At 52.6% G+C, this 23618-nt stretch overlaps 2 protein-coding genes across 3 annotated transcripts in view; one reads left to right on the top strand and one right to left on the bottom strand.

Moving 5' to 3' along the window:
• Window positions 1–1535: 1535 nt before the first annotated feature.
• SNX12 (sorting nexin 12) lies at window positions 1536–9764 on the bottom strand. Of its 2 annotated transcripts, none has more exons than XM_039489748.1 (4): window positions 9551–9764; window positions 4926–5021; window positions 4502–4626; window positions 1536–3816 (listed from the first exon to the last, which is right to left on the bottom strand). In XM_039489748.1, exons 1-4 carry the CDS (start codon window positions 9713–9715, stop codon window positions 3714–3716), a joined length of 489 nt encoding a protein of 162 aa, XP_039345682.1. In that variant the 5' UTR covers window positions 9716–9764; the 3' UTR covers window positions 1536–3713. The 2 variants fall into 2 exon arrangements, with proteins under 2 accessions (XP_039345682.1, XP_039345683.1); XM_039489749.1 differs by lacking the exon at window positions 9551–9764 and adding an exon at window positions 9086–9207.
• A 5600-nt stretch (window positions 9765–15364) lies between these two features.
• Window positions 15365–23618, top strand: part of FOXO4 (forkhead box O4) — a 29259-nt gene continuing 21005 nt past the window's right edge. Inside the window, exon 1 of the mRNA XM_039487075.1 lies at window positions 15365–15802. Within this exon, the coding sequence (XP_039343009.1) occupies window positions 15365–15802 (438 nt within the window). The remainder of the gene's footprint in view (window positions 15803–23618) is intronic.

Below are 23618 nucleotides of genomic sequence, written 5' to 3' on the forward strand. Positions count from 1 at the left end.
CTGTAACTGAAAATGGTCTTCAGTGTTGGGCAATCTTAACTACCAGTTCAATCACTGTCCTTTTGTTTGTCTGAGACTATTGACAGGTGCTTCTAGATGAAAAGGAGACCAAGGGAGCTGACTTTTAAAGCTGTTGTAATTTAGTTTATTAAGAGATGAGAGTTTCACCATTTATGCTCACCTGTGCTAGAAAACTAGCTACCGGTATTCCTCCCCACCTACCCTCCACCTTTTCCCTGCAAGCGCATGGTGTGTCCTTTCCTTCCCTCAGACAGGACAAAATGTTTGCTAGGCTTCCCCAGTGTGTACTTCCACCTGCTCCATTACAGCAAGGGGAATCACAATGCCACCCTGCTAGGGAAAAGGTCCTAGTTGGGTCAAAGATGGTACATACACCCTTTTCTAAACTCTCACTCATGTTTCCAACATTGATAAGTCCTCAGAGGACTACTCTTACTCATGGGGTAATCAAATGTACCCTCTCAAGTGTAAGGTTAGATTAGAAGAGAAAATTTTAAAATGCAACTGGTTTATCCCCATTTATGCTTTACTTTTTGCTTTTCTTCTCGTCTTTGAAAATTAAAATCCTTGCAAGTAGATTCACCTTCAGTTGCAGTGATGACACAGGGATTTCTAAACTGCTGTTTCATTGTTCAGTTATGGAAGCATTTTTATTTCTCTGGTTCCTACACAAAATAGGACATGTCTGAATTGATCATATCCCTACAAACTTACAGTTGGAACAAGTCACAATGTGCCAACTCAGCTTTCATGTAAAGAAAAATTGAGGGTTCTAGTCCTCACGATTGCAGAGGAAACCTTGAATATATGAACCAAGGGTACCCTAAAATCAAAAAGGAAAGAACCTTATGAGTCAAGCCTAAAAAAACCCCCAAAACATGATTTTTGAACATTTGGGTCTAGCACTAGGAAGAACCAGTCACTTGTCTGCCTGCAAAGGCCAGAATATATCCAATTCACAGAAGCACCACATTTCTGCATATGCTTATGGAGAAATGGTCATCCTGCCAGAAGGCTGAGGCAGAACTATAGGAACCTAGGTTCCTTCTTTGTGATCTGGTAAGTACAGCTACGTCTACCTCAGCCTGCATGCAACCTAGACAAGCCATTGACCAACACAAGCACAATCAACACCATCAGTATCAAACTGATTAGTAAATAGGATGACTCAGGTTAATACAAGAGCTTTTCACCTCGGAAGACTTGTGCTCAATTCATTATTATGGACAAAAGACTCATGTGATGACTTCTAGTTTCCAACCAATTCCTTAGCAGCAACTGCAGAATGTACTGTCCAGTTCAGCATAACAGCTGATCTTCACCCAGCTGGAGTACAGTGGTGCTGCTGGAGCTTGTGACTAAGGTGCTAGACCACTGGGGGACCTACAGCCCACCCAGCCTGCCAGGACTATGACTGCAGCTCCAACTACTGCTATGAGTTTCCATTTTCACAAGTATCACGTAACAGATTTAGAAGAAGCCCTCATTTTTTCAACGGTCACAACATGCAGACATATTGGCTTCACAGTGGTTTAATATGAACAGAACTTGGACATTACATTATCAGACAGCAGAATGAAGACAGTTTGTGAATTAAAGCCCCACATCAAGATATATACACAGCAGAAACAGCCTTCAATCGCTCAGCACTTCTGCATGAAGGGAGTTTTTAAAAAGTGACTAATATAGATCAAAAAGGCAGCAGACTGCTTCAAACAACAAAAAGTTAGCAAGGCAGGACCATATACGCCACTTCAATCCAAAAAGCAGAGTAATTGGCCAGTGCAGAGTGCTTCTTTGCAGAGTTCGGAAAGGAAAGGAGCACACCTAGAGACGCCACAATCGCCTTCTGGAACCCTCGCCTTGTTTGCATTACAAGTCAAAGATCCACCTCTCAAGCTGGCTCTGAATCCAGTGCCAGGATTATATTTCATGCACATTTTACATCAGCCACTCCTCAATTCGTGTTACTCCCAGGAGCAGCTCTCTCTGGGCTGCTTCAGTGACTTACTGTTCATTTGGGTTTTTCCAGCTTTACCCATTCCACCCCGAGACACTGAAGTTCCTCACTGGAAAAATCTACAAACAGGAAGAATAGTGGATGCCCTGGTGGATAAGTTTGGCAGGAATCTTTGTGGATACAGTGGGGGGCCTAGTCATCCCATGTCTTTGTGAAGACAGAAAGAGGTCAGGTCACTGCACAGAAACAACTCAGAAGTTAGGAGCTGCCTCCCTCTAGAACCAAGACACTCACTGCTTCTTGACATAGCACACTCTCCCCAGAGTTTACCTCTTCTGCTAAGTTCTTAGTGACACTACAAAACAAATGGTGATCCTGGGCCTGACTTATGGGGAACCCCTGAGCAAAACGCTCAACTTCATCTTTTACAGTTACTCCAAGGGAATGTGTATTTGTGGTGCATCAGCAGTTCACAGCCCATTGCACCCTCTCACCATAGGAAAGTGCTTTTAAAGAGTAGCTACTTGACTAGTTCCCATGTCTTTTCTCCCCTATACAAAAGCATGCCTGGCCTGCAAAGCCACCATGGGGGACAAGGGACGAGTGAAAAGGAAGGGCTGAGGATGGCGGATATTTGTGCTGCCATTCTAAAGACACACTTCCAGTGCAGATTCCTGATCACAAATCTCCTGCCTCCAGACATAGGTGACTGGAACGCTTCTGCATGGGAACTAAATAGCAGCCACTCAGCACTATGCAGTCTGGGAGTGACCATGCCCTATTCCCCCCTCCCATTCTCTCTTCTCAGTGATGGGCAGGACCTTTCCCTCCAGGTACAGGGATGGGAGCCAAGTCTTTGGAGAGACAAGGCCAGTGCAACTCTATTGACATCCTCTGCAGCATGCCAGTTAAGAGCAAGCTGTGGTATTTTCTGAACTCATCAGCTGTCCCTGCTCTGCTGCCTGGGCAGCCCAGGCCCAACTCCACCCACCTTCACACCACCATCAGGCTGCACTCTCAGAGCACCTAGAGAACTCACCGACAGCACAAACATCCCCAAAGCTGCCAGCAGCACGTTAGAGAGGAGAGGGATAAACACTGCTATGCTGAGCAGGCCTGTAATGCAGGAGATCTGGAGCAGGGTCAGAGTAGAATCTTGGTCTCAGCACTTGCAGACAGCACAGGATGAAGGTTTCATGCAGGGTGGAAGGAGATTGATTGTGGGGATAAGGAAGGGACTGGACATCCTACCTGGCACCTGCTTGCTCAGTTTTTGGTTACACCCTACTAAAATCCTAAAACTTGCTGCAGTCACTGACCTATGTGACAATCACTGTTCTGCTCTGGTGTTCTTTACAATGCTTGAGGCCGCATGGACAGGGGGGTGAAGGACGAGGCTGGAAGGACATCTTATACTCCTTTTCACAGGGAAGGGGCAGCCCAGTCACATTGTAATTAATGCCCTAAAACAGTTCGTGCCCCACCCTCACACTTACTCCTGCCACCAGGTGCACAACAGCAGATTCATGGCTTAAATCTTCACACCCTTTGGCAGATATCAAAGCTCATCTGAACACAACACTGCTGCCAGATACAAAAAAGAAAAATACTGGACAAACGGGAAGGTTCAGAGAGGAAAAGCTGGTTCGGGAAAGACAGATTTAGTGTAAAAATAAATGTCATTTCTGCAGGAGGGTGGGTGGAATGGAGGAAGACAGAGCATCAGGATCTCCTACTGGCGGACTTTCCCCGGGACGTAATTCCTATCTATAGTTTCCTCTTGCAGGAACATGTGTAAGCAGCGCTCGTTCTGTGCCAGCGGGTGCCCAGCGATTCTGCAAGGGAACAGGGAGGAGCAGAGGTTAGCACATATGCACCAGCTGGAGCCCCAGCTTAAGAACAAAGGCAAACACCTGGGCCTCAGAGCCATGTAGAGTGATGGGTCAATTGCGCTCTCATTAGGGGTGGAGGAAGAGAGAAGCTTCAGCACGTACACGGATTCTATACAAGTGGGCAATGCACCTGATCAGCTCTGCTAAGGACAGAGGGGCAGGTGCATAACTCATCTCCCCCTCCCAGACAATCAGCTCTAGGAGGACAGACTTGCTCGTGACAACAGCAGCGATGCTCAGCTCTGCAGCCTCAGGATACCAGACTGGCACAAGAGGAAGACGACAGGCCCAGGATTTTACATGCTTCAGTGCCACACTGACGTGCGGAAAAGTCTCTAAACAATTGCTCCCTCGGGACAACAGTGCTGCAGAGGCACTGCACTGAGCCCCGAGAGGAGAAGGGAACGTTGTGCTGCACATCAGTGCTCCCTTTACAAAGGGCTTCCTTCAGAGCTTGACCATTCGGTCACAATGATGGTGGCTGAAGTGTGAGACTCTAGGTGGGTGGGTGGCGGCAATGGAACAAGACTCCAGAACTGACATTGCGACTGCCCTCATCCCCATCCCTGTTCCTAGGGCCATTAACCAGCATATGAAGTACAGGGCAAGCCCAGGACGTGAAGCTTACTTGTTAATAAATTGTTCTAGTCCCTGCCTCCTCTCCTCAATGAAAGACTCCTCGAAGATCCCCTCATCTCCTCGAAATGGAAGCTGTCGTTTCAAGGCTTTTCCAGGCAGTGGTGGCACTACAATCTAAAAACACACCAGTGTGAGCTAGCAGAGTAGGAGGAATGGACAGGCCCCTCATGTGGTCACTCTTTCACAGTGATCCCCTCCGGCCCACAGGCTGTGCTCCTACACCGTTCACTAGCTTGCTGGGAGAGTAAGTCTGTCAATTCTGGAAGCTCCTCTCATTTCCTGGGATGGCCACCCACAGCAGCCTCTCCTGCAGACCTGCACAGACTCTTCTCACAGCCCAAGCTGGTTAAAACTGGGCTGTACAGGAGCAGGATTGGCATAACAGGAATAGGTCTGTGTGCAGAGGCCCTCACCTTACTGTCTCGCTCCAGCTCGCTCTTCAGCCATTCAAAGTCACTGTATCGCCTCCTCACACAAGACTCTTTCAGTTTGAAGATAGGGAGGTTTGTCTGCAAGGAAGGAGAGGTTGTTAATTTGCAAATTGCTGTAGAAGCCAGGCTGACTTTACTGCTTCCTACTGAAGTCTGCAGAGCTGCATTCAGAGGCCTGAAACCTCAGACACTATAGGCATTAGAGGTCAGTAAAGAGTGCATATAATGCTGCAATACAGGAAAGCATTTGCAAGCCTCCCCGTGGTTTTTCAGAAAGAAGCAGGCATTTTCCAGACTCTTCTGGGCAGAGAAGCGTGAACTGTTCACCAAGGTGTCCTTCACACTCCATGAGCTACGCTTTCAGATGCATGGTCTCCCTTTTGGGGGCACTGATCGTGCGTATGCTTCCATTTCACATGTGCTGTTTGCAACGTCAAGAAGAATCTAGGCCTCAGCCCTTTCAGATGTTCACCCTTATGAATTCCAAACAGCATTACAGAGGGAGATGCACTGCAACAGACCTCAACCCCAGACCTTAGAACCTTTTTGGATAGGTTGAGGAAGGAGGTTAATCCCTGACTACATCCAAGCAACAGGCTGAAGAGACTGGAATCACAGAATCTCAGGGTTGGAAGGGACCTCAGGAGGTATCTAGTCCAACCCCCTGCTCAAAGTAGGACCAATCCCCAAACAGATTTTTGCCCCAGATCCCTAAATGGCCCCCCTCAAGGATTGAGCTCACAACCCTGGGTTTAGCAGGCCCATGCTCAAACCACTGAGCTATCCCTCCCTCTGCTTTAAGATCTCCAAACAGTAGCAACCCTCCCCATTGCCAGGAAAGGCTTTTGCATGTCTAGCTATGTAGCTTGGATCTAGCCAGGAGCTTGTAGGAATTTTCCCAAAGCTGCATTAACTCTGAAGCCTGATCTCTCACCTGGTGATTATGTTAACTCCACCTTCCCAATGCTGACCCCAAGAAATTACAGAACTTTATGGGAAGGGTGGGGGAGAAGGGGAGGTAACAAAAGCTCTTGGATGAGCTTTTTAGTGACCAGATACACCCTCATGTTAAACCTATTGCTGCTACATTTAAACAGTTCTTACTAAAGCCACTGATCAGCTTTTAGGCAGTACATCTGTATGGTGCCAGCAGGGACTAGAACTGCAGAGAAACTCCAGATAGTTTCCTACTCTTCTCTAGCAGCCACGTCTGGCTGACTGAAGAACCAACAATGACAGTTTTTTGTGGGAGTGGGGAGTATCAACATCCAATCCTCAGATGGAAAAATCAGTCATCTGGGGTGTGAGGAGGACAGTAAAATTAGCTAATGAGGACAAACTGTATCCTCTAAGGGGCAGAGACTGTATCTTCCATGGTTTGGAAAGCACCTACCACACAGAGCGCAAGCACAACATACATAACCCCACAGGAGAGGGGACTAATTTCTCAGTCTAATTACTCCTGGCATCACAGCGACGCATGGCACCTTACAAGGACATCCTGCCCCAAAGAGCTCACGGCCTAAGGCAAGACCGTGCAAAGGGATGTTGAGTACACAAGGAGCGCTCAGCCATTCTGGTTATGCAGGCTGTACTGCACAACCTCCATGGTTGCACTACTTGTTTGTATAAGCATATCCATGTTTAGGACTAGAGTTTGTCTATAATTGGTAGGTAATTAGATTGGCAACCGAAACACAAAAGCCATTCAGCACCCAGTTACCTAGGAAGGCTGTCAACTAGCAGCCAACCAATTCACAACAAAAGTCCCCCTCCCCTAAATACAGATCTCTTCTCTCTGCCCCAGTTGGAGCAAATCCCCTGGAAACACAACAAAGCACCTGTCTTGGTTTCGGAGCAGTGCACAAGAGGCAAGTGGTACTCTACGTACATAAAGAGGCATTCCAGCACTAAGCAGGGGCACAAAGTGGCTGCACTTGGACTCATTGGTGCCAGCAGAATACACCTAAGAGGGACTGAGGAGTGCATAAAACCACTGACTTTGGATCTAAGCAGGACCTGATGTTTGACCACCACCTTCTTGTTCACATATACAGAATGAGACTGCACCAGGTTCGTAGGGTGTAGTAGTGAGGAGACAAGAAGTTTTCCTCTTGAGATCCAGCGGCCATGTTGGGATTTACCATCTTCTCTGCAGCACGGGACAGGAATTCTCTGTTAGATATGGTAAGTGTATCCCTCTCAGAGTTTGGTAATTCCAGGGGCCTCTGTCAACCCTTCTGAGATCAGACTGGGGTTTCTACAAGGTTGCAGACTTCTGAGGCAAGGATGCGGTGAGATCCTATACCTCTATCACTACGCTCAAGTCAGAAAACAGCCATGCCAACAAGATGATAAAGCCTGTTTCCCTGGACAGGACTTGGCTGTAGATGTTCTCTGACCTTGAGTCCTTTTCCCATAGTTCAACATGCAGCCAGATGTGCTTGAGAGACAGAGGTCCATGTGACCCAACAAAACAGAGTGAAATGGCTGAGGCCTCTGTGGGTCTGTCTACACTGCTGCTGGGAGCAAGCATGCTGCCCAGGTAGACAGACTCAGGCTAGCAGGGCTTGAGTGAACATGTACAGAACAGTGGTGTGGACAATGCGGGGTTCCGAATCCGAATCCACACCGACCACCCTCCGAGCCAGGGGGTCAGGTGGGCTTGAGAGCCTGAGTGGCTGCCTGAGCTGGAATGTCCACACTGCTATTTTTAGCATGCCAGCTTAAGCCTGACAGGTCTGAGCCTGTCTACCCAGCCAGCAGCTGGAAGGCAGCCTCCCAGTGCAGACATCCCCCTGTGGGTTGTGTGTGAAGTACAGGGAATTCACAGACCAGTGTTATTCAAGGGCCTCACTCACTAGAAGCTTCTGCAGGGGACTATTTTAGAAAGGAAGCAGAAACCCTTGTAGTCCCAACTCCAAACAGCATTCCCTTTATAGTCTGCAGCTGGAGAATGAGAGGCTACCTTGGTCATCCCAAAGGCGGATGAAAGGAGGTCAAGGGACCCTTTGGGGGATCCTGGTATGAACCCCCTGCCCCCAATATGATATAAAAACTCCATGGCCCACCTGTGCCACAACAACTGGTTTTCTGCATATAAAAGCCAGGGCCAGCATTAGGGGGTAGCAAGCAGGGCAATTGCCCCGGGCCCCATGCCACAGCGCCTCCACAAAATTAAGTTGCTCAGGCTTTGGCTTCAGCCCCAGGTAGCGGAGCTCAGGGCCCTGGGGCTTTGGCTTTCTGCCCTGGGCCTCCGTGAGTCTAATGCTGGCCCTGCTTCAAGGGCCACCTGAAACCTGCTCGCAACTGCTGTCACGCCCATCCCGGCCCCTCACCCGCCCGCGGGGCTCGCCGCTGCTGTAACGCCCATCCCGGCCCCCGCCCAGCCCCTCACCCGCATGCGGAGCTCACAGCTGCTGTAACGGCCGGCTCGGCCCCCCACCCGCATGCGGAGCTCACAGCTGGTGTAGCGCGCCCGGCCCGGCCCCCAACCCGCATGCAGAGCTTGTAGCTGCTATAATGCCCGGCCCTGCCCTTCACCCGCATGCGGAGCTCAAAGCTGCTGTAACGCCCAGCTCGGCCCCCACTGGCCCCTCACCCGCATGCGGAGCTCATAACTGCTGTAACACCTGGCCCCTCACCCACATGTGGAGCTCGTAGCTGCTATAACGCCCGGCCCCCCACCCGCATGCGGCGCTCGCAGCTGCTGTAATGCCCGGGCCGGCCCCTCACCCGCATGCGGAGCTTGTAGCTGGTGTAGCGCCCAGCCCCCGCCCGGCCCCTCACCCGCATGCGGAGCTTGTAGCTGCTATAACGCCCGGCCCCTCACCCTCATGCGGAGCTCGTAGCTGGTGTAGCGCCCAGCCCCGGCCCGGCCCCTCACCCGCATGCGGAGCTCGTAGCTGGTGTAGCGCGCCCGGCCCGGCCCCCCACCCGCACGCAGAGCTTGTAGCTGCTATAATGCCCGGCCCGGCCCCTCACCCGCATGCGGAGCTCAAAGCTGCTGTAACGCCCAGCTCGGCCCCCACCGGCCCCTCACCCGCATGCGGAGCTCATAACTGCTGTAACACCCGGCCCCTCACCCGCATGCCCTCACCCACATGTGGAGCTCATAGCTGCTATAACGCCCGGCCCCCCACCCGCATGCGGAGCTCGCAGCTGGTGTAACGCCCGGCCCCGGCCCGGCCCCTCACCCGCATGCGGAGCTCGTAGCTGGTGTAACGCCCGGCCCCGGCCCGGCCCCTCACCCGCATGCGGAGCTCGTAGCTGGTGTAACGCCCAGCCCCGGCCCGGCCCGGCCCAGCCCCTCACCCGCATGCGGAGCTCGTAGCTGGTGTAACGCCCAGCCCCGGCCCCTCACCCGCGGAGCTCGTAGCTGCTGTAACGCCCGGCCCCGGCCCGGCCCCTCACCCGCATGCGGAGCTCGTAGCTGCTGTAACGCCCGGCCCCTCACCCGCATGCGGAGCTCGTAGCTGCTGTAACGCCCGGCCCCGGCCCGGCCCCTCACCCGCATGCGGAGCTCGTAGCTAGTGTAACGCCCGGCCCCGGCCCGGCCCCTCACCCGCATGCGGAGCTCGTAGCTGGTGTAACGCCCGGCCCCTCACCCGCATGCGGAGCTCGTAGCTGGTGTAGCGCGCCCGGCCCACGCCCACGGTCTGCGGGTTGAAGATGTCGATCTCCAGGAAGTTGCTGGGCGGCCCGTACGCGTCCGTCAGGTCCTGCGGCTTGGAGTTGAGGCGCCGGGTATCGGCCACCGCCGCGTCCGCCATGATGGAGCAGCGAGCCCAGCCCCGGGCCGCCGCGCCGCGCCGCGCCGCAATACGTAGCGGGCCCCGGAACGCGCACGCCCCGCCCGCCGCCGGCATAAGCCGGGGCCTATGCAGGGTCCGGGGCGCGTCCGGCCCCAGAACCCGCGCGGGCAAGTCTCAGCGCCGGCCCCGGTCCCGGCCCCGCGAGCCAGCCGGGCCCCTCCCCCCGAACGCGGGGCGCCCAACCCCGGCCTCGCCCGCCCGCCCCGCGAGCGGCAGCGGCAGCGGCATGCAGGGGCCGGGGCCCCGCCGACGGCAGCGCTCACGCGCCGCGCCAACCCCGGAACCTGAGTGGCGAAGTGCCCGGGGACCTCCCGTGTGACCCGCCTGGGCCCGAGTCCGCCCCCGGGCCCGAGTCCCCCAGGCCCCCGCACCCCGCCTGGGCCCGAGCCCCCCCCCAAGCCCGCCTGGGCCCGAGTCCCCCACACCTCGCCTGGGCCTGAGTCCCCGCCCCACACCTCGCCTGGGCCCAGGCCCCCCAAGCCCACCTGGGCCCGAGTCCTGTCACACCCCGCCTGGGCCCGAGCCCCCACACCCGCCTGGGCCTGAGCCCCGTCCCCACACCCCGCCTGGGCCCAGCCCCGTCCCCACACCTCGCCTGGGCCCAGTCCCGTCCCCCAGCCCGCCTGGGCCCGAGTCCCTGTCCCAGGCCCCCTCCCCAGGCCGCCTGGGCCTGAGTCCCCCGCCCCACACAGCTCGCCTGGGCCCAGTCCTCCCTGGCCCGAGCCCCACAGCCCGCCTGGGCCCGAGTCCTCCCGTCCGCCTGCGCCCGAGCTCCCACACAGCTCGCCTGGGCCTGAGTCCCCACACCTCGCCTGGGCCTGAGCCCCCACACCTCGCCTGGGCCCGAGCCCCTCCAGCCCGCCTGGGCCCGAGGCCTCCCCGGCCCGAGCCCCGCCCAAGCCCGCCTGGGCCTGAGTCCTCCCCGGCCCGAGCTCCCACACACCTCGCCTGGGCCTGAGCCCCCGAGCCCGCCTGGGCCTGAGCCCCCAAGCCCACCTGGGCTCGAGTCCTGTCCGCGCCTGGGCCTGAGCCCTCACACAGCCCGCCTGGGCCCGAGTTCCTCCCAGTCCTCCCGGCCCGAGCTCCCCACAGCCTGCCTGGGCCCGAGTTCCCGAGCCCGCCTGGGCCTGAGCCCCCACCTCGCCTGGGCCCGAGCCCCCAAGCCCGCCTCCCGGCCTGAGCTCCCCACACAGCTCGCCTGGGCCCGAGTCCCCGAGCCCACCTGGGCCTGAGCCCCCCACCTCGCCTGGGCCCGAGCCCCCACACACCTCGCCTGGGCCTGAGCCGCCCCGAGCCTGCCTGGGCCTGAGCCCCCCACACACCTGTGCCGGCCTGATACCCCCACACCTCTAATTCCAGCAATGATGCATACACCCCAATGGGACCAAGATCCCCACCTACTATGGCCTATATTGGACTGAGACACCCCATAGAGACTTCCACATTTGTTACATATGGAAATGATAAGGCCAAAAGAAACCCATTATTATTATTATTATTGCTTTATCTTGTTTTATTTATTTAGACAGCTCTGGAGCTATACATGGCATTTTACAAATATTAAAATACCCAGACCTTGCCCCAAACAACCAGCAGTCCCCATCAGACAAGCAGAGAACATGAAACAATATGTATTAGTTTAGTGATTGTAATGACTTATTGCAATTGTGATGGATGTGGAGCTGCTCTGTAATACCTGATGAATATCATATGTGACCTGGGTATTGGGATGTTTTTGTATGACTATACTGGGCTAGTTTAACAGTGGGCTCCAAGGAAAACAAGCAGGAAGGAAGAATAGCTCAAGATCCACTCAGCAAACACTTGAGGGTTGTTATGGAACAATGGCAGAACCATTGGCTCTAGGAATCTGGCTCAACCTCAGGCAGAGGTTACCAAACTGGTTTGGACAAGCATCACCAAAGCCCAGAATTGACAAGAACAAAGGGACTCTGTCTGGATAAGAAGATGCTGCTCTTTCTAGACATTGGGGATCTGATTAGGGAAACCAGACTGACACAAACACTGGCTGAAGAAGCTGGGGCTACCCAGGCTATCATCAGGGGTTGGCAAGACTTTAGGTAAGATAGACATGTGTGGACCATGTTGTTATAAATTCCTTTCCTTAATTGCTTTGTTCCTTCTGTTAGGATAAGTAATATTCTACATGAAGACCCTTCTGGTCACCCTATGCCACTGGTCACAGACTCCTGAGGGGCAGGGGGAACTGCGGGTACCAAACCCAGTTGGACAGTCTGGGTAAATGTAGTAACATGGTGCCAAGGCGACACATAGTGGGAATGGAATCCACGGCAAGCCAGGGGGCACAGCAGCACCCCCAGTTCCAGCACCTAGGAAGAGATGTTAAAATTAAAGCCTTATTTAATACTTTACATTCAAACTTTTTATTGTTTTTCCTTATCTGTATCTTTAATATGTTAAAAAGATTTGTGATGATGTGTTTGCCATGGTACTAAGCAGGCTGAGGTCTCTGTTTACCACACTCTGGCCCTTGTTTAACACCATTTAAAGTTGGGCAGTGACTGGGTTATGTTAACACTTCATCCCCTTTATTCCAACTCAATTAATACAACAGCACGTGTCAGTGTGCCATAGGAATGAGACCGAGAGCTTGTGGTTATTGCTAATGATGGTATTCAAAATCTTTCACCAATGCAAGAACTCTTGTCATTGGTTCAGATCTGGCCAGCTTGCTAATTGCCACCTGATGGGTGTTTCAACAGCTATGCACTTCACCGGTCCCTTCAGTCCTGGTGTCCCATGCGTAATAGTGATCCTGGGTTCACCTAACTGGGACATGTCACCCACAAGCGAGATGTAGGGGAATTTAGGAAGTGCAGGAGACCTACAGCTATCCTTGGCACAACTTAAAAAGGAAAACTAGAACCAGTGAAATGTTGGCAGCTTCTTAGGTCCCAGTGAGAGCTAAGTGGCAAAGCTCTCGTAGAGAATGATGTAAGACATTAAGATGAACAGTATTAGACCTGATTTGGAATGAAATGGTACAGGGAAAGAGAGGCATGTGTGTTTGTATGTGCTCACTTGCATAAACGTGTGCGTGTAGGATGGAACAACTGTGTGTATATATTGGAACAACATGGAATAATCTGTGCGACAGTTTTGAAAAGTTGAGACAATTAGTAGAGATATTAGCCCATGTCAAGGTCCTGGTGATTGAATCACAAGGTATGTAGTCAGGGTGGGGTAGAGAGTGCTATTGGCACATGGAGGTAACCCATCTGCTCCCAGCAATATTATTTTGTGGGTTAGAAGTTGTCCAGGATGAAGCATTGGATCATTGATTTTTGGGGACAGTATATTGGATGGTCTCCTCTGGATGTTCTTTCCCATGTCAGTTTTAGGTTTATAGCTCTCCTTGCACCTTTCTGTCATGAATGGCCTTGCTTCTTGCACACACACTTTTCATGGACCAAGACAAGATAGAAGTTATAAACCTAGTTCAGATGATAGCCAAGGGACTGTAATACTAGATGCTGTGCAGCAGAGGGCAACATATGTGAAAATACTAAATCTTGCTCCTTTTCGACCTGACCCACTAAAATGTCTGGGCCTTGGAAATGTTCCAGTTGGAAGCAGAAATTGAAGGAATTTGATATTTTCCTTGATGCAATCTTGTTTACTTACAAGAAATGTAGAGTCCTGCTTCTCCAAATGCAGAAGGAACCAAGAACAAAAGGAACAGTTTCTTAGCTTACAACCCCAAGCCTTTTTGCCAGTAGTTCCAAAAGCTCTCTAGCTTCTCCCAGGGTCACGCTAGGCTCACAAGCTACTGCTTGGCTTTCTTGTTTTTTGCCTCTGTCTCTCCTTCTGTTCTGTGTGTTCTCACTTTGTGTGCTTTGTCTCTCCCCCACTCCCCACACAAATCAGCAAAACCCTTGAGTCCACTCACTTCAAACTCCGGAGTGTGTTCACAGCCCCCTTTGTCCTAAGTGCAGGGGCTTCTGATTAACTCATCATGATCATTATGTTACTTGAAGGTTGCATTTACACCCAATATCAGAAAGGTTTGTGACCCATGCCATCATTAGTACTTCTCAGCATAACCATAGCATGTATGTGCTCACTGCCCAAGCCTCTGGATGCCAGTGACAGATGTTACCATACACCCCCAAGAGTACAGCATTAGTGATGTTTGCAGAGAACTTAAGGATCTGGGGTAAAAATCAGTACTTGGTCCTGCTAGTGAAGACAGAGGGCTGGACTCGATGACCTTTTGAGGTCCCTTCCAGTTCTAGGAGATAGGTATATCTCCAATTATTATTATTATAGAAGGGGCAGGGAGATGGTGGGTTGGAGGATGGGAGCAGCCTGGGCCCTGCACCAGAGTGAAGAGAGGGTGGAAAGCAAAGTTTGCAGAAGCCCGGCCTTGTAAGGCAGCATTGGCAGAATCGGGGGGGGGGGGGGGGGGGGGGGTGTGTGAAACAAGCCAAGACCCACGTAGGAAAGACAACCAGGGGAGGTTGGAGCACTCCAGACCCAAAGGAGACTTGGGCTGACCCCTGCACATTGGCTGGCAGAGCTGGGCCAAGGGGATGCTGCTAAGATTGTTTGGCACAGTCAGGTGGGGGACAGCCAAGGTGGCGGTGTGGGGGGAGCAGGGGGGGGGGGGCATATAGGCCTGACATGGTGGGTGTGGGGGAGGGGTTGCTGGCTGGCATGGCAGGCAGAGGAGGGAACATGAGGGCCTGGCACAGTGGTGGGTTGCTGGCTAGCACAGCTGGTGGGGAGGGGGCAAATGGGGGAACAGCAGGGGGTCACTGGCTGGCACAGCAGCAGGGGTACAGCTGAGGGCTGCTGGCTGGCTGGTGAGAGGGTTGGAGGAGGGACAGCAGGAGTCCGATGGCTGGCACAGTGGAGGGGGCACATGGGCCTAGCAGATGGGGAATAGCAGGGACAGCAGGAGTCCGCTGGCTGGCACAGTGGAGGGGGGGGCACATGGGCCTGGCAGATGGGGGAACAGCAGAGGGGTCGCTGGCTGGCACAGCAAGCAGGGGTACAGCTGGGGGCTGGTGGGGGGGGACAGCAGGAGTCCGCTGGCACAGCGGGGGGAGGGTTCACTCGTATGGCGGCTGGGGATGGAGCGAGGAGCGCGCGCGCGTGGGAGGGCTCGGTTTGTTATGTAAGGGGAGCCCATAAGGAGGCTGTCGCGGGGCATTTCGGGAGTTGTAGTTCCCTAGGCGTCCTGTATGCCACGCCGCCGTTCTGGTCCCTGCCTCGCCTCAGCGCATGCGCGGGGTGCCGGGAAACGGAGTCCTTGGGCCGGACTCGCCCGGCGGGCGCTCCGTTCCTGGAAGGCTGCAGGACTACACCGTCCAGCATGCCTCGCGCGCGCAGGCGCAGCTCCCTCCACAGGCTGTGGTAAACAGAGCCGTGAGGCTGCTGCGGCTCCGGGCCGCGACAAAGGGGCGACGCGGGGGAGCCCGGGCGCCAGCAGCGCGCGGGGAGAGGCGCGGGCGGGGAATGGCGGAGGCCGCCGGCCTTCGCGGGGCGCGCGGCGGCTGCCGCTGAGGCGCGGGCGAGCGGCCGGGCATGCGGGCCCCGGCGCGGCGCTGAGCCAGCGGGCCCATGGAGGCTCCCGAGCCGGGCCCCGGCCCCGGTCCCGGCCCCGAGGCGGGCAGCGTGGAGATCGACCCGGACTTCGAGCCGCAGAGCCGGCCCCGCTCCTGTACCTGGCCCCTGCCCAGGCCCGAGCTCTCGGCGGCGCAGCAGGAGGCGGGGGGCCCGGCGGCGGCGGCCGCGGCGGCGGAGGAGGAGGGGGCCGGTGGGGCCGCGGCGGCGGGGCCCGGCCGGGCCGAGGGGGCGCGGGGGCCCGGCGCGGCGGCGCGGAAGGGCGGCTCCCGGCGCAACGCCTGGGGGAACCAGTCCTACGCGGAGCTGATCAGCCAGGCCATCGAGAGCGCCCCGGAGAAGCGGCTGACGCTGGCGCAGATCTACGAGTGGATGGTTCGCTTCGTGCCCTACTTCAAGGACAAGGGCGACAGCAACAGCTCGGCCGGCTGGAAGGTGCGGGGCAGCCCGGGCCGCGGGCGCGACGGGGGCATCCGGGGCCTCACTGCGCGGTCGCTCCCTGCGCGCTGGGCGGCGCAGCCCCGGCCGAGTGTCGGTGCCGCGGCCGCGCAAGGCAGCGCCGGCTCGGCCCCTGGGCGCAGCTGGCGCACCGGGCACGCAGCCCCTGCCCGGGCTCTGCGGGCGGTGCTGGGGAACGCCTCAGTCAGCAGGGCGGGCGCCTGGGTTGGTAGCAGCAGCTGGGCAGTGGCTGAAAGGGGGAACCCAGCGGATCCCCCTGACCCAGCGAATGGCTGGTGGGCGATGTGCGCTCCTGTCACTCGCTACTGGAGCAGCCCGTCTCCCCTTGCTGCCCAGTCTCTGCTTTCTGCCGAACCAATGCCGACGTGTCCACTTGAGAGGCAAGGTAAAGCCAGAGTGTGGTTGACAGCTTTGTTTTTCTTGCCCAATGGCATTTTCTGCCGTAAGGGCATAAAGTTCGTCTCTTAAGGAGTGCGTCCCAGCCTGTGCAATGAACTCCCCCAGGAGAGTTAAGGATCCTCACAACCCCCCCGCCTTCCACTTTGCAGTTGCGTTTTCTGTCATAAACATGTAGCTCAGTGTATGTGTGTATATATACACAAACACTGGGGAAAAAAATCCAAAATAGGACATGCACTTCTCCCTCTGCAGAGAGGATGAGAGAGCAAACGTTGCAGATTTAGTTGCTTACTGAACTGCTGGAAAATACTTGGATACTATGAGGAGAGCCTCTATAAAATGGAATATGTATTACATTCTTTCAGTTCACCTATATTAAAAAAATCCCCCAAGCTTGAGGTAGTAAACCTACTGGCTAGAGCACTGGACTGGAACTCAGGAGACCTAGATTCTTTTCCTCACTTAGCCACTACTCTGTAGAGCCCTAAGTGGATACCAAGTTTGTATCTGTGGATGTGATATCAGTGGATATCCAAGGAGTTGCAGGTCTCTACCGGGAATAACAGCGGTGAAAGCAGCCGCATGTCTGGCTGCCGCTCACAGAAGCCAGTGCACTGTGTGGGCAGCTCCTCAGGCGTGGCTGTACTGCCCCCAGTCTCCTCCACTGAGGCAGGCACCAGGCTCAGTGGCTTTGCATGCTCCTGGACTAGTGTGACCAGGGACAGCTGCCACTGAGCCTGGTGCTCTCCCCAGTTGGAAACTAGGGGCAGTACAGCCATGTGGAGCTGCTCAGGCAGGGTGCAGGCTTCTGTGAGCAGTGGTCGGACATGCAGCTGTTTTTGCTGCTGCTGCTCTTGGTAGAGCTCTGCAGTTCCTTGGATATCCATTTTATATCCGCGGATATAAATTTGGTATCTGTGCAAGGCTTTACTAGACTGCTGAGTGACCTTGGATAAGTCACTTACCTCCCCATGTCTCAGTTTCCCCATCTGTAAAATTGGAATAGGGATACTAACTTTTGTTAAGTGTCTTGCTCTGCAGACAAGTGCTATATAAGAGCTTAGTATAATTCTTATTATTTATTATAAGTCTGCAAATCAGGCACCTAGCTGTGTCTCCTTGTGTTCCTTTTACCATCAGCCTTGTCATCCTCCTCTTTGTTTTAGACCAACCTGTTGCTACCTGTCAGTATTTAGATTGTAAACCTTTTGGGGTAGGGATTGTCTAATGTTTATGTAGAGCTTAGTGTAATGGACCCCCATTCTGATTGGGGCCACCGAGTGCTTCTGTAATACAAATAAATAACCTAGTGGATGGAGAAGGTTGTGATGGGCTTTGTGAAGATGGGGCAGTTTGTATGTGTCTCCACTGAATGCATCAGGTTGTTCTTGGACTCACCACAACCTATGGCTTTGTGAAGCAGATGAGGATTGCCCTTTGTGCCACTCTCTGGTCCAGCTGATTTCTGCATTTGCAGGAAAGCCTGTTCCTTGCTCTCTTTGTGTTCTGAAAGTTTTCCAGGAAAGGAGCTGATCTGTTAAACGATTCTTGTGCTAAGCTACGGTATAAGATAAAGCATAATTTGAACTGTTTTTAAATACAAGGCTGCAGTTCTTTGTCTCCCAGCTTCTCTGAAACTCAGTATAAATAACTCCTTCATAACTCGTATTCCTGGCTTTCAAGAATCTCCCTTTAAAAAGGGTGCTCTGCCCTATGGGCAGAGGGGGTGGGTATGTCTGCCCTACCGCGACTGAGGGAGCTCTGTGAGCTAGTGAAAAGTAAAAATAGACTGTAGAATACATTGTTTAAAGATACTAAACCATGTTGCTTTGGAAATAGAAAAGATAGATACTAACATGAAGAGCATTGACCTTAGTTTCCATTCTCTGCCGTTATCAGCCTGGTCTTCCACGCTAGTATGTTTAGACCAGGGGTCGGCAACCTTTAAGAAGTGGTGTGCCAAGTCTTCATTTATTCACTCTAATTTAAGGTTTCATGTGCCACTAATAAAATTTGATGTTTTTAGAAGGTCTCTTTCTATAAGTCTATAATATATAACTAAACTATTATTGTATGTAAAGTAAATAAGGTTTTTAAAATGTTTAAGAAGCTTCATTTAAAATTTAAACTTAAAATGCAGAGCCCCCTGGACGGGTTGCCAGGATCCGGGCAGTGTGAGTGCCACTGAAAATCTGCTTGTGTGTCACCTTTGGCACGCATGCCATAGGTTGCCTACCCCTAGTTTAGACTAATGAATTGAATGAGGAACTGACATCTGAGGGATGCTCTTGGCAAACTTTCTGCCAAGCTACCTCAACACATGCTGTTCTGGTGCTGGGCCCCCCGACTGCATTGGGATGTTAACTTGCTGCATGTATCACCTAGTCCAGTGGTCCCCAGCGTGGTGCCTGCGGGCACCCTGGCGCCCGCTGGGGCATTTATGTGCGCCCGCCTAGTGCCCAGCAGGGAAGAGAAGCTGCGGCTCCGCGCCTGCCGGGGACAGAGAACTCCAGGGCTGCAGGCTGCGGGCGCTGGTATTCTCTGTCCCTGGCAGACACAGGGCTGCAGCTTCTCTCCTGCTTCTCTGGAGCTGCAGGCTGCGGGCGCTGGTGTTCTCTGTCTCTGGCAGGCGCCGGGCTGCGGCTTCTCTCCGGCATCGAAGCCGGAGAGAAGCTGTGGCCTGGCCTCTGCCGGGGACAGAGAACTCTGGGGCTGTAGGCTGCGGGCACCAGTGTTCTCGGTCCCTGGCAGGCACGGGGCCGCGGCTTAAGCTGGAGAGAAACCGCAGCTCCACGCCTGCCGGTGACAGAGGACTGTGGGGCTGCAGGCTGCGGACACCGGCGTTCTCTGTCCCTGGCAGGCGTGGGGCTGCGGCTTCTCTCCGGCTTCTCCAGGGCAGCAGGTGCCGGTGTTCTCTGTCCGTGGCAGGCGCTGGGCCGCGGCTTCGAAGCCGGAGAGAAGCCGTGGCCCCGCACCTGCCGGGGACAGAGAACTCTGGGGCTGCAGGCTTCATTCTGTGTTAAAGTAAGAATAATAAATATATTTGGACCAGCAGTTCAACAATGTTTAACTTTTAAAATAAATAAGAAGTAAACTGTTTATGATATTTATTTTGTAAAAACTCCTTAATTTTTCGTACAGGTAGATAAAGAGCAAAGTCACATGGTAAGGTGAAAGAGTAATTGCCGAATAATTTAATTAATACCTTTTACATGTAAAATTACCCATTTTATCTTATGGATTCATATATTATGTATATTAAATATGATGTTTTTTGTATTATTTAATGTACAAATACAAAATAAGCCTTGAAAAATTGTTGGCTCCCGCCACACTCTTCTGAAAACATGAATGTGCTACTGGCCAGAAAAAGGTTGGGGACCACTGACCTAGCCCATGACAACTAACTTTAAAATAGGGTATCTTTTTGCTTGTATTGTGTTTTATGGTTTCTTTGGAATTGGCATTTATTTGTAGTTGTATTTAGTATTTTAATTGTATTGCTCTAGCATCCAGAGGTCTAGTTAGGATTAGGGCCCTCTTATGCCAGGTGACTGTCCATTGCCAAAAGACCTTATGGTCTGAAGACAAAACACAGACCTACAGAGGGGAATGAGATGTAACATGCAAGCAAAGTATCAGAGGGGTAGCCGTGTTAGTCTGGATCTGTAAAAGCAGCAAAGAGTCTTGTGGCACTTTATAGACTAACAGACGTTTTGGAGCATGAGCTTTTGTGGGTGAATACCCACTTCGTCGGATGCATCATGCAAGCAAAGTGAATGTGGGGGTGATAATCTTGTTTCTGCCCTAGGACAGCTAATAGAGGCTGTGTGCAATATTTCTAAATTACTATTCTAGGTCAAACAAAACTTGCCCTGATATACACACCAGGAATAAGGGGAGTTGTGAGAATTTTGCTATCACACGAGCTAGTCAATGCTGTCCTTAATAACTGTTCTTACATACAGTGGGGATAGGCATCTTAGAAATACGGAGAGGGAAAGAAATAGAGGTCTTATTGTTGTAGAACAGAAGTCAGTTCCCTGCTCTTTCCAGAGTGTACAGTGGATTTAAACTCTTACAGATGCCTTTAGGAGCCTGAATATGCCACTACTCAGCACAGAAAGAGTTTGTCACTTTTCCAACTGTATGGTAGCTGGCTGAGGATCTCTGGAGAGGGCAAGTAATCTGACTAAATTTCAGCTCCTCTATTAGTTTTTTTCAATACTGGCTGAATCCAGTTAGTCAACAGTTATCACGGGACAGTTTGCTAGGACGTGTTACTTTGCAACAGCTGTAAATACCAATTTTCCAGCAGGTCTGGTTGTCTCACCTGAAGGGAATTCTTCCAGGCCCCATGTTAGAGGTGGGCTGTCCTCTATGCTACAGTGATTCATGTGTAATTATTTTGGCAAAAAGTTGGTGAGACTGACATTGGATCAGTGTTCTCTGTGCTGTCTGTTGGGGAATGTCTGTATCTAATCTGTAGGCCAGTGGTTCTCAACTGGCAGCCCAATTAGCACACAGCTGTGGCCCAATTCAGCTGTGTGCTAAAGGTTGTGGGTGTACCTGGGGTCCCAGGCTCCCAGCTGCTCGGGGGTCGGGCTCCTGGCCGGCCCTGCGGAGTTGGGTGTTCAGGAATCCAGGGCTCCCTGCCACCTCTGGGGCCCCGTGAGCTTCGGGGTCCGGGGCAGCCGCCTGGCCATGTGAGCTTCCGGGGCAGCTGTGCAGCAGGGCCTGGGGCGGGCCAGGGGTTAGGGTCCAGGGTAGCTGCCTGGCCCTGCAGGCCCTGATGTTCAGGGTGCTACACAGAGGGGGACCAGGGTGGGCAGGGGGCCAGTTCAGCCATCCAGCCCCGTGGGGTCCGGGGTCCAGGCTGCCACTGCAGCATATGCGACCCACAGTGTGTAATATGTTGAGAACCACAGCTCTAGGCCATGACAAGCAAGATTTCAGAAGGAACGGAGTCCCCTTGAGTTCTCCACAAAACAATAGTGAAGTTCTTTTCTGACCTTTGACTAATTGCCTATGTTGTGAAGTCTTTGGGCCACTGCATCCAAATCTCAGTGTCAAATAGGCAAAGCTGGTTGACTGAATTAAAAAGGATGAGAGGCATTTTAGGACGCAACATAATTTGTTCTATGTTTGTGCAATGCCTAGCATAATAGGGGTTCTGGTTGGTAATATAAATTATAATTAATAGTAATAGAAGTCGTGTGTGAGGCATGAGCTGCATCAGGATACAGACTCTAAAGCTGTATTTAGAGTGGGTTCTAAAAATGTTTCCACTTCAAATAAAAGATACTGGGGAGGTTGGAGGGTCTAGTATGAAATAGCAGTTTCAGACATTTGTTTCCATTATATCATGTTTGTACCTTAAAGAAAAACTAGTCTGTGGAATGCGCAATCAGAATGTTTTTGTGGTAAGGCAGACACACAGATCCTTGTGTGATAAGTGACGGGAATGCATTGTTCTGATATGGAAATATGCAGAGGTCTTCCCAGGGCTGGTGCAAGGATATTTCACGCCCTAGGCGAAACTTCCATCTTGCACCCCCGCCCTGAGCCCCCCCCCCACGGCAGCTCCACCCCTCCGCTCTGAGGTGCCCCCCGTGCAGCAGCTCCCCACCTGACACCCTCTGCCCTGAGGCACCCCCCGCGCCCCAGCTCACCCCTGCTCCGTGCACGAGCACCCCGAGCATGCCGTCACTGCTTCACTTCTCCCGCCTCCTGCCTCCCAGGCTTGCGGCGCCTAAGCTGATTGGCGGGGAGGAGGCGGGGCAGGGGTGAGCTGGGGCGGGGAGTTCCCCTGCGTGCCGCCCCCCACCCCTTGCTGCAGGTAGCCCTCCCTGCGCTCCCCTTCCCCAGCTCCCTCCGCCTAAATGCTGGTGGTGACCGGGGCAGCCGAAGATCCGGCTGCCGCTCACTGCCGAAGAAAATGGTGCCCCCCAAATCCCAGTGCCCTAAATGGTTGCACCAGCCCTGGGTCTTCCTGCAGCTCTGGAATTGGTACTCTTCTCTAATGCAGACTTTTAGGTAGTGCTACTGAGTTTGCAGCACTGCAGTCTGTGAATCAGTTGATTCAGGATGGCTTTGTTTTATGGCCTTCAGCAGGGGCAGAACAGGAACTTCCATGGGGGAGACTGCTTAACCATGATGAAACTTTATAATCTCTCGTTACTTCATAATCCCTTCATAGCTGTTCCACTCCAGTGTACAACTGAGTGAAATTATAAATTTTGCAGACTCTGAGTATAACTAGTGTGAATTTCAGTGAATTTGAGATTTTTGGGGCAGTGTTCCTTCACTGTGCTTTTAAAAGAAGAAAGTTAATTTGCTGGCTGTGCAGTTTGCTTTTTCTCTGCAATCATCCAACTTTTTGAAGTTAAGAACTAACTGGTATTAAAAAGGTGGAAATATTCCAGCAGGGTGTTTCTCTCCCTGGACTTCTTTATAATCCCCTCCTTTGCACTTTGTAAGCTGCTCTCTGGATCATGGGATAAATCTTTCCTGCTTTCAGACTGCTTCTTGGGGTTAATGCAGTTGGGTAAAGCTATGCTTTGTTTTGTAGAAAAGGATAAGCACCCTTAAGGAAATCCATGCCATGCACCTGAAACTGCTGTAGGGCTGTCTCATTCCCATATGGGTGGGACCAGTCAGCAAGATGCCGGGACAAGCAAAGTGCTAATTCTGAGTAAAACACTTCATTTGTTTCCCTCTAAAATGATTTTTAAAATACCTCTTGGTCGGGATAGAACCTATGTTCCTTCCTTACCAGAGGCAATTTTTCCCATCACAGAAATCAAGCCTGTCCCTTTTATATGGTACATGTGGAGTCTCTTTATCATCCTTCCTGATAGTATATAATCCTCTCCCCACAAACAAAAAAGGTCTAATGACTCAAGTATCGCAGTTGTCATAGGATAGTTGAATTCAAATGGTAGCTACTTTCAGAATTTCTTTAACACTCTCCTCCCAAATACCCTTTGATTCAGACACTTGGATGTTAACAATATCTTAAATATTACACTCAAGACAATTACAAAATAAAAATCACCAGGCACTCTGTGTTTGAAACAAGATCTATCTGGAAGGTAGAGTAGATAGCTCCTCTACTCCTTAGTGATTCTTGGTTCTGCTGTTTGTGAATAATTTGGACATATCTCACTTTAAAATGTTTATTCAATACACCTCACAGGTGCATATTGTGCGAGTACCACCTGGGTTAGAAATTATTGATTATTGGGCCAACTAGGTGACCAGGGATGAAGACTTGCTGGTAATCCTGCATGCCTGTCTAGATTTTTATATTGGCACTCGTCTTGTAGTATCTGATCATCTGTGAAGGTTGGAGGACAAATTCAGAATAGAAAATGTCTAATATAAAGGAAGT

The sequence above is a fragment of the Mauremys reevesii genome, linkage group 9, assembly GCF_016161935.1.
Source record: "Mauremys reevesii isolate NIE-2019 linkage group 9, ASM1616193v1, whole genome shotgun sequence".
NCBI classification, from domain to species: Eukaryota; Metazoa; Chordata; order Testudines; family Geoemydidae; genus Mauremys; species Mauremys reevesii.

Bases quoted from the DNA above. Each gene is read 5' to 3' on its own strand.
- SNX12 (XM_039489748.1), bottom strand. From the start codon at position 9,715: ATGGCGGACGCGGCGGTGGCCGATACCCGGCGCCTCAACTCCAAGCCG. The intron at 4,627-4,925 runs GTGAGGGCCTCT...GTGTGTTTTTAG, and splicing joins AGCTGGAGCGAGACAGTAAG to ATTGTAGTGCCACCACTGCC. The intron at 3,817-4,501 runs GTAAGCTTCACG...GTTCCCTTGCAG, and splicing joins CTAGAACAATTTATTAACAA to AATCGCTGGGCACCCGCTGG.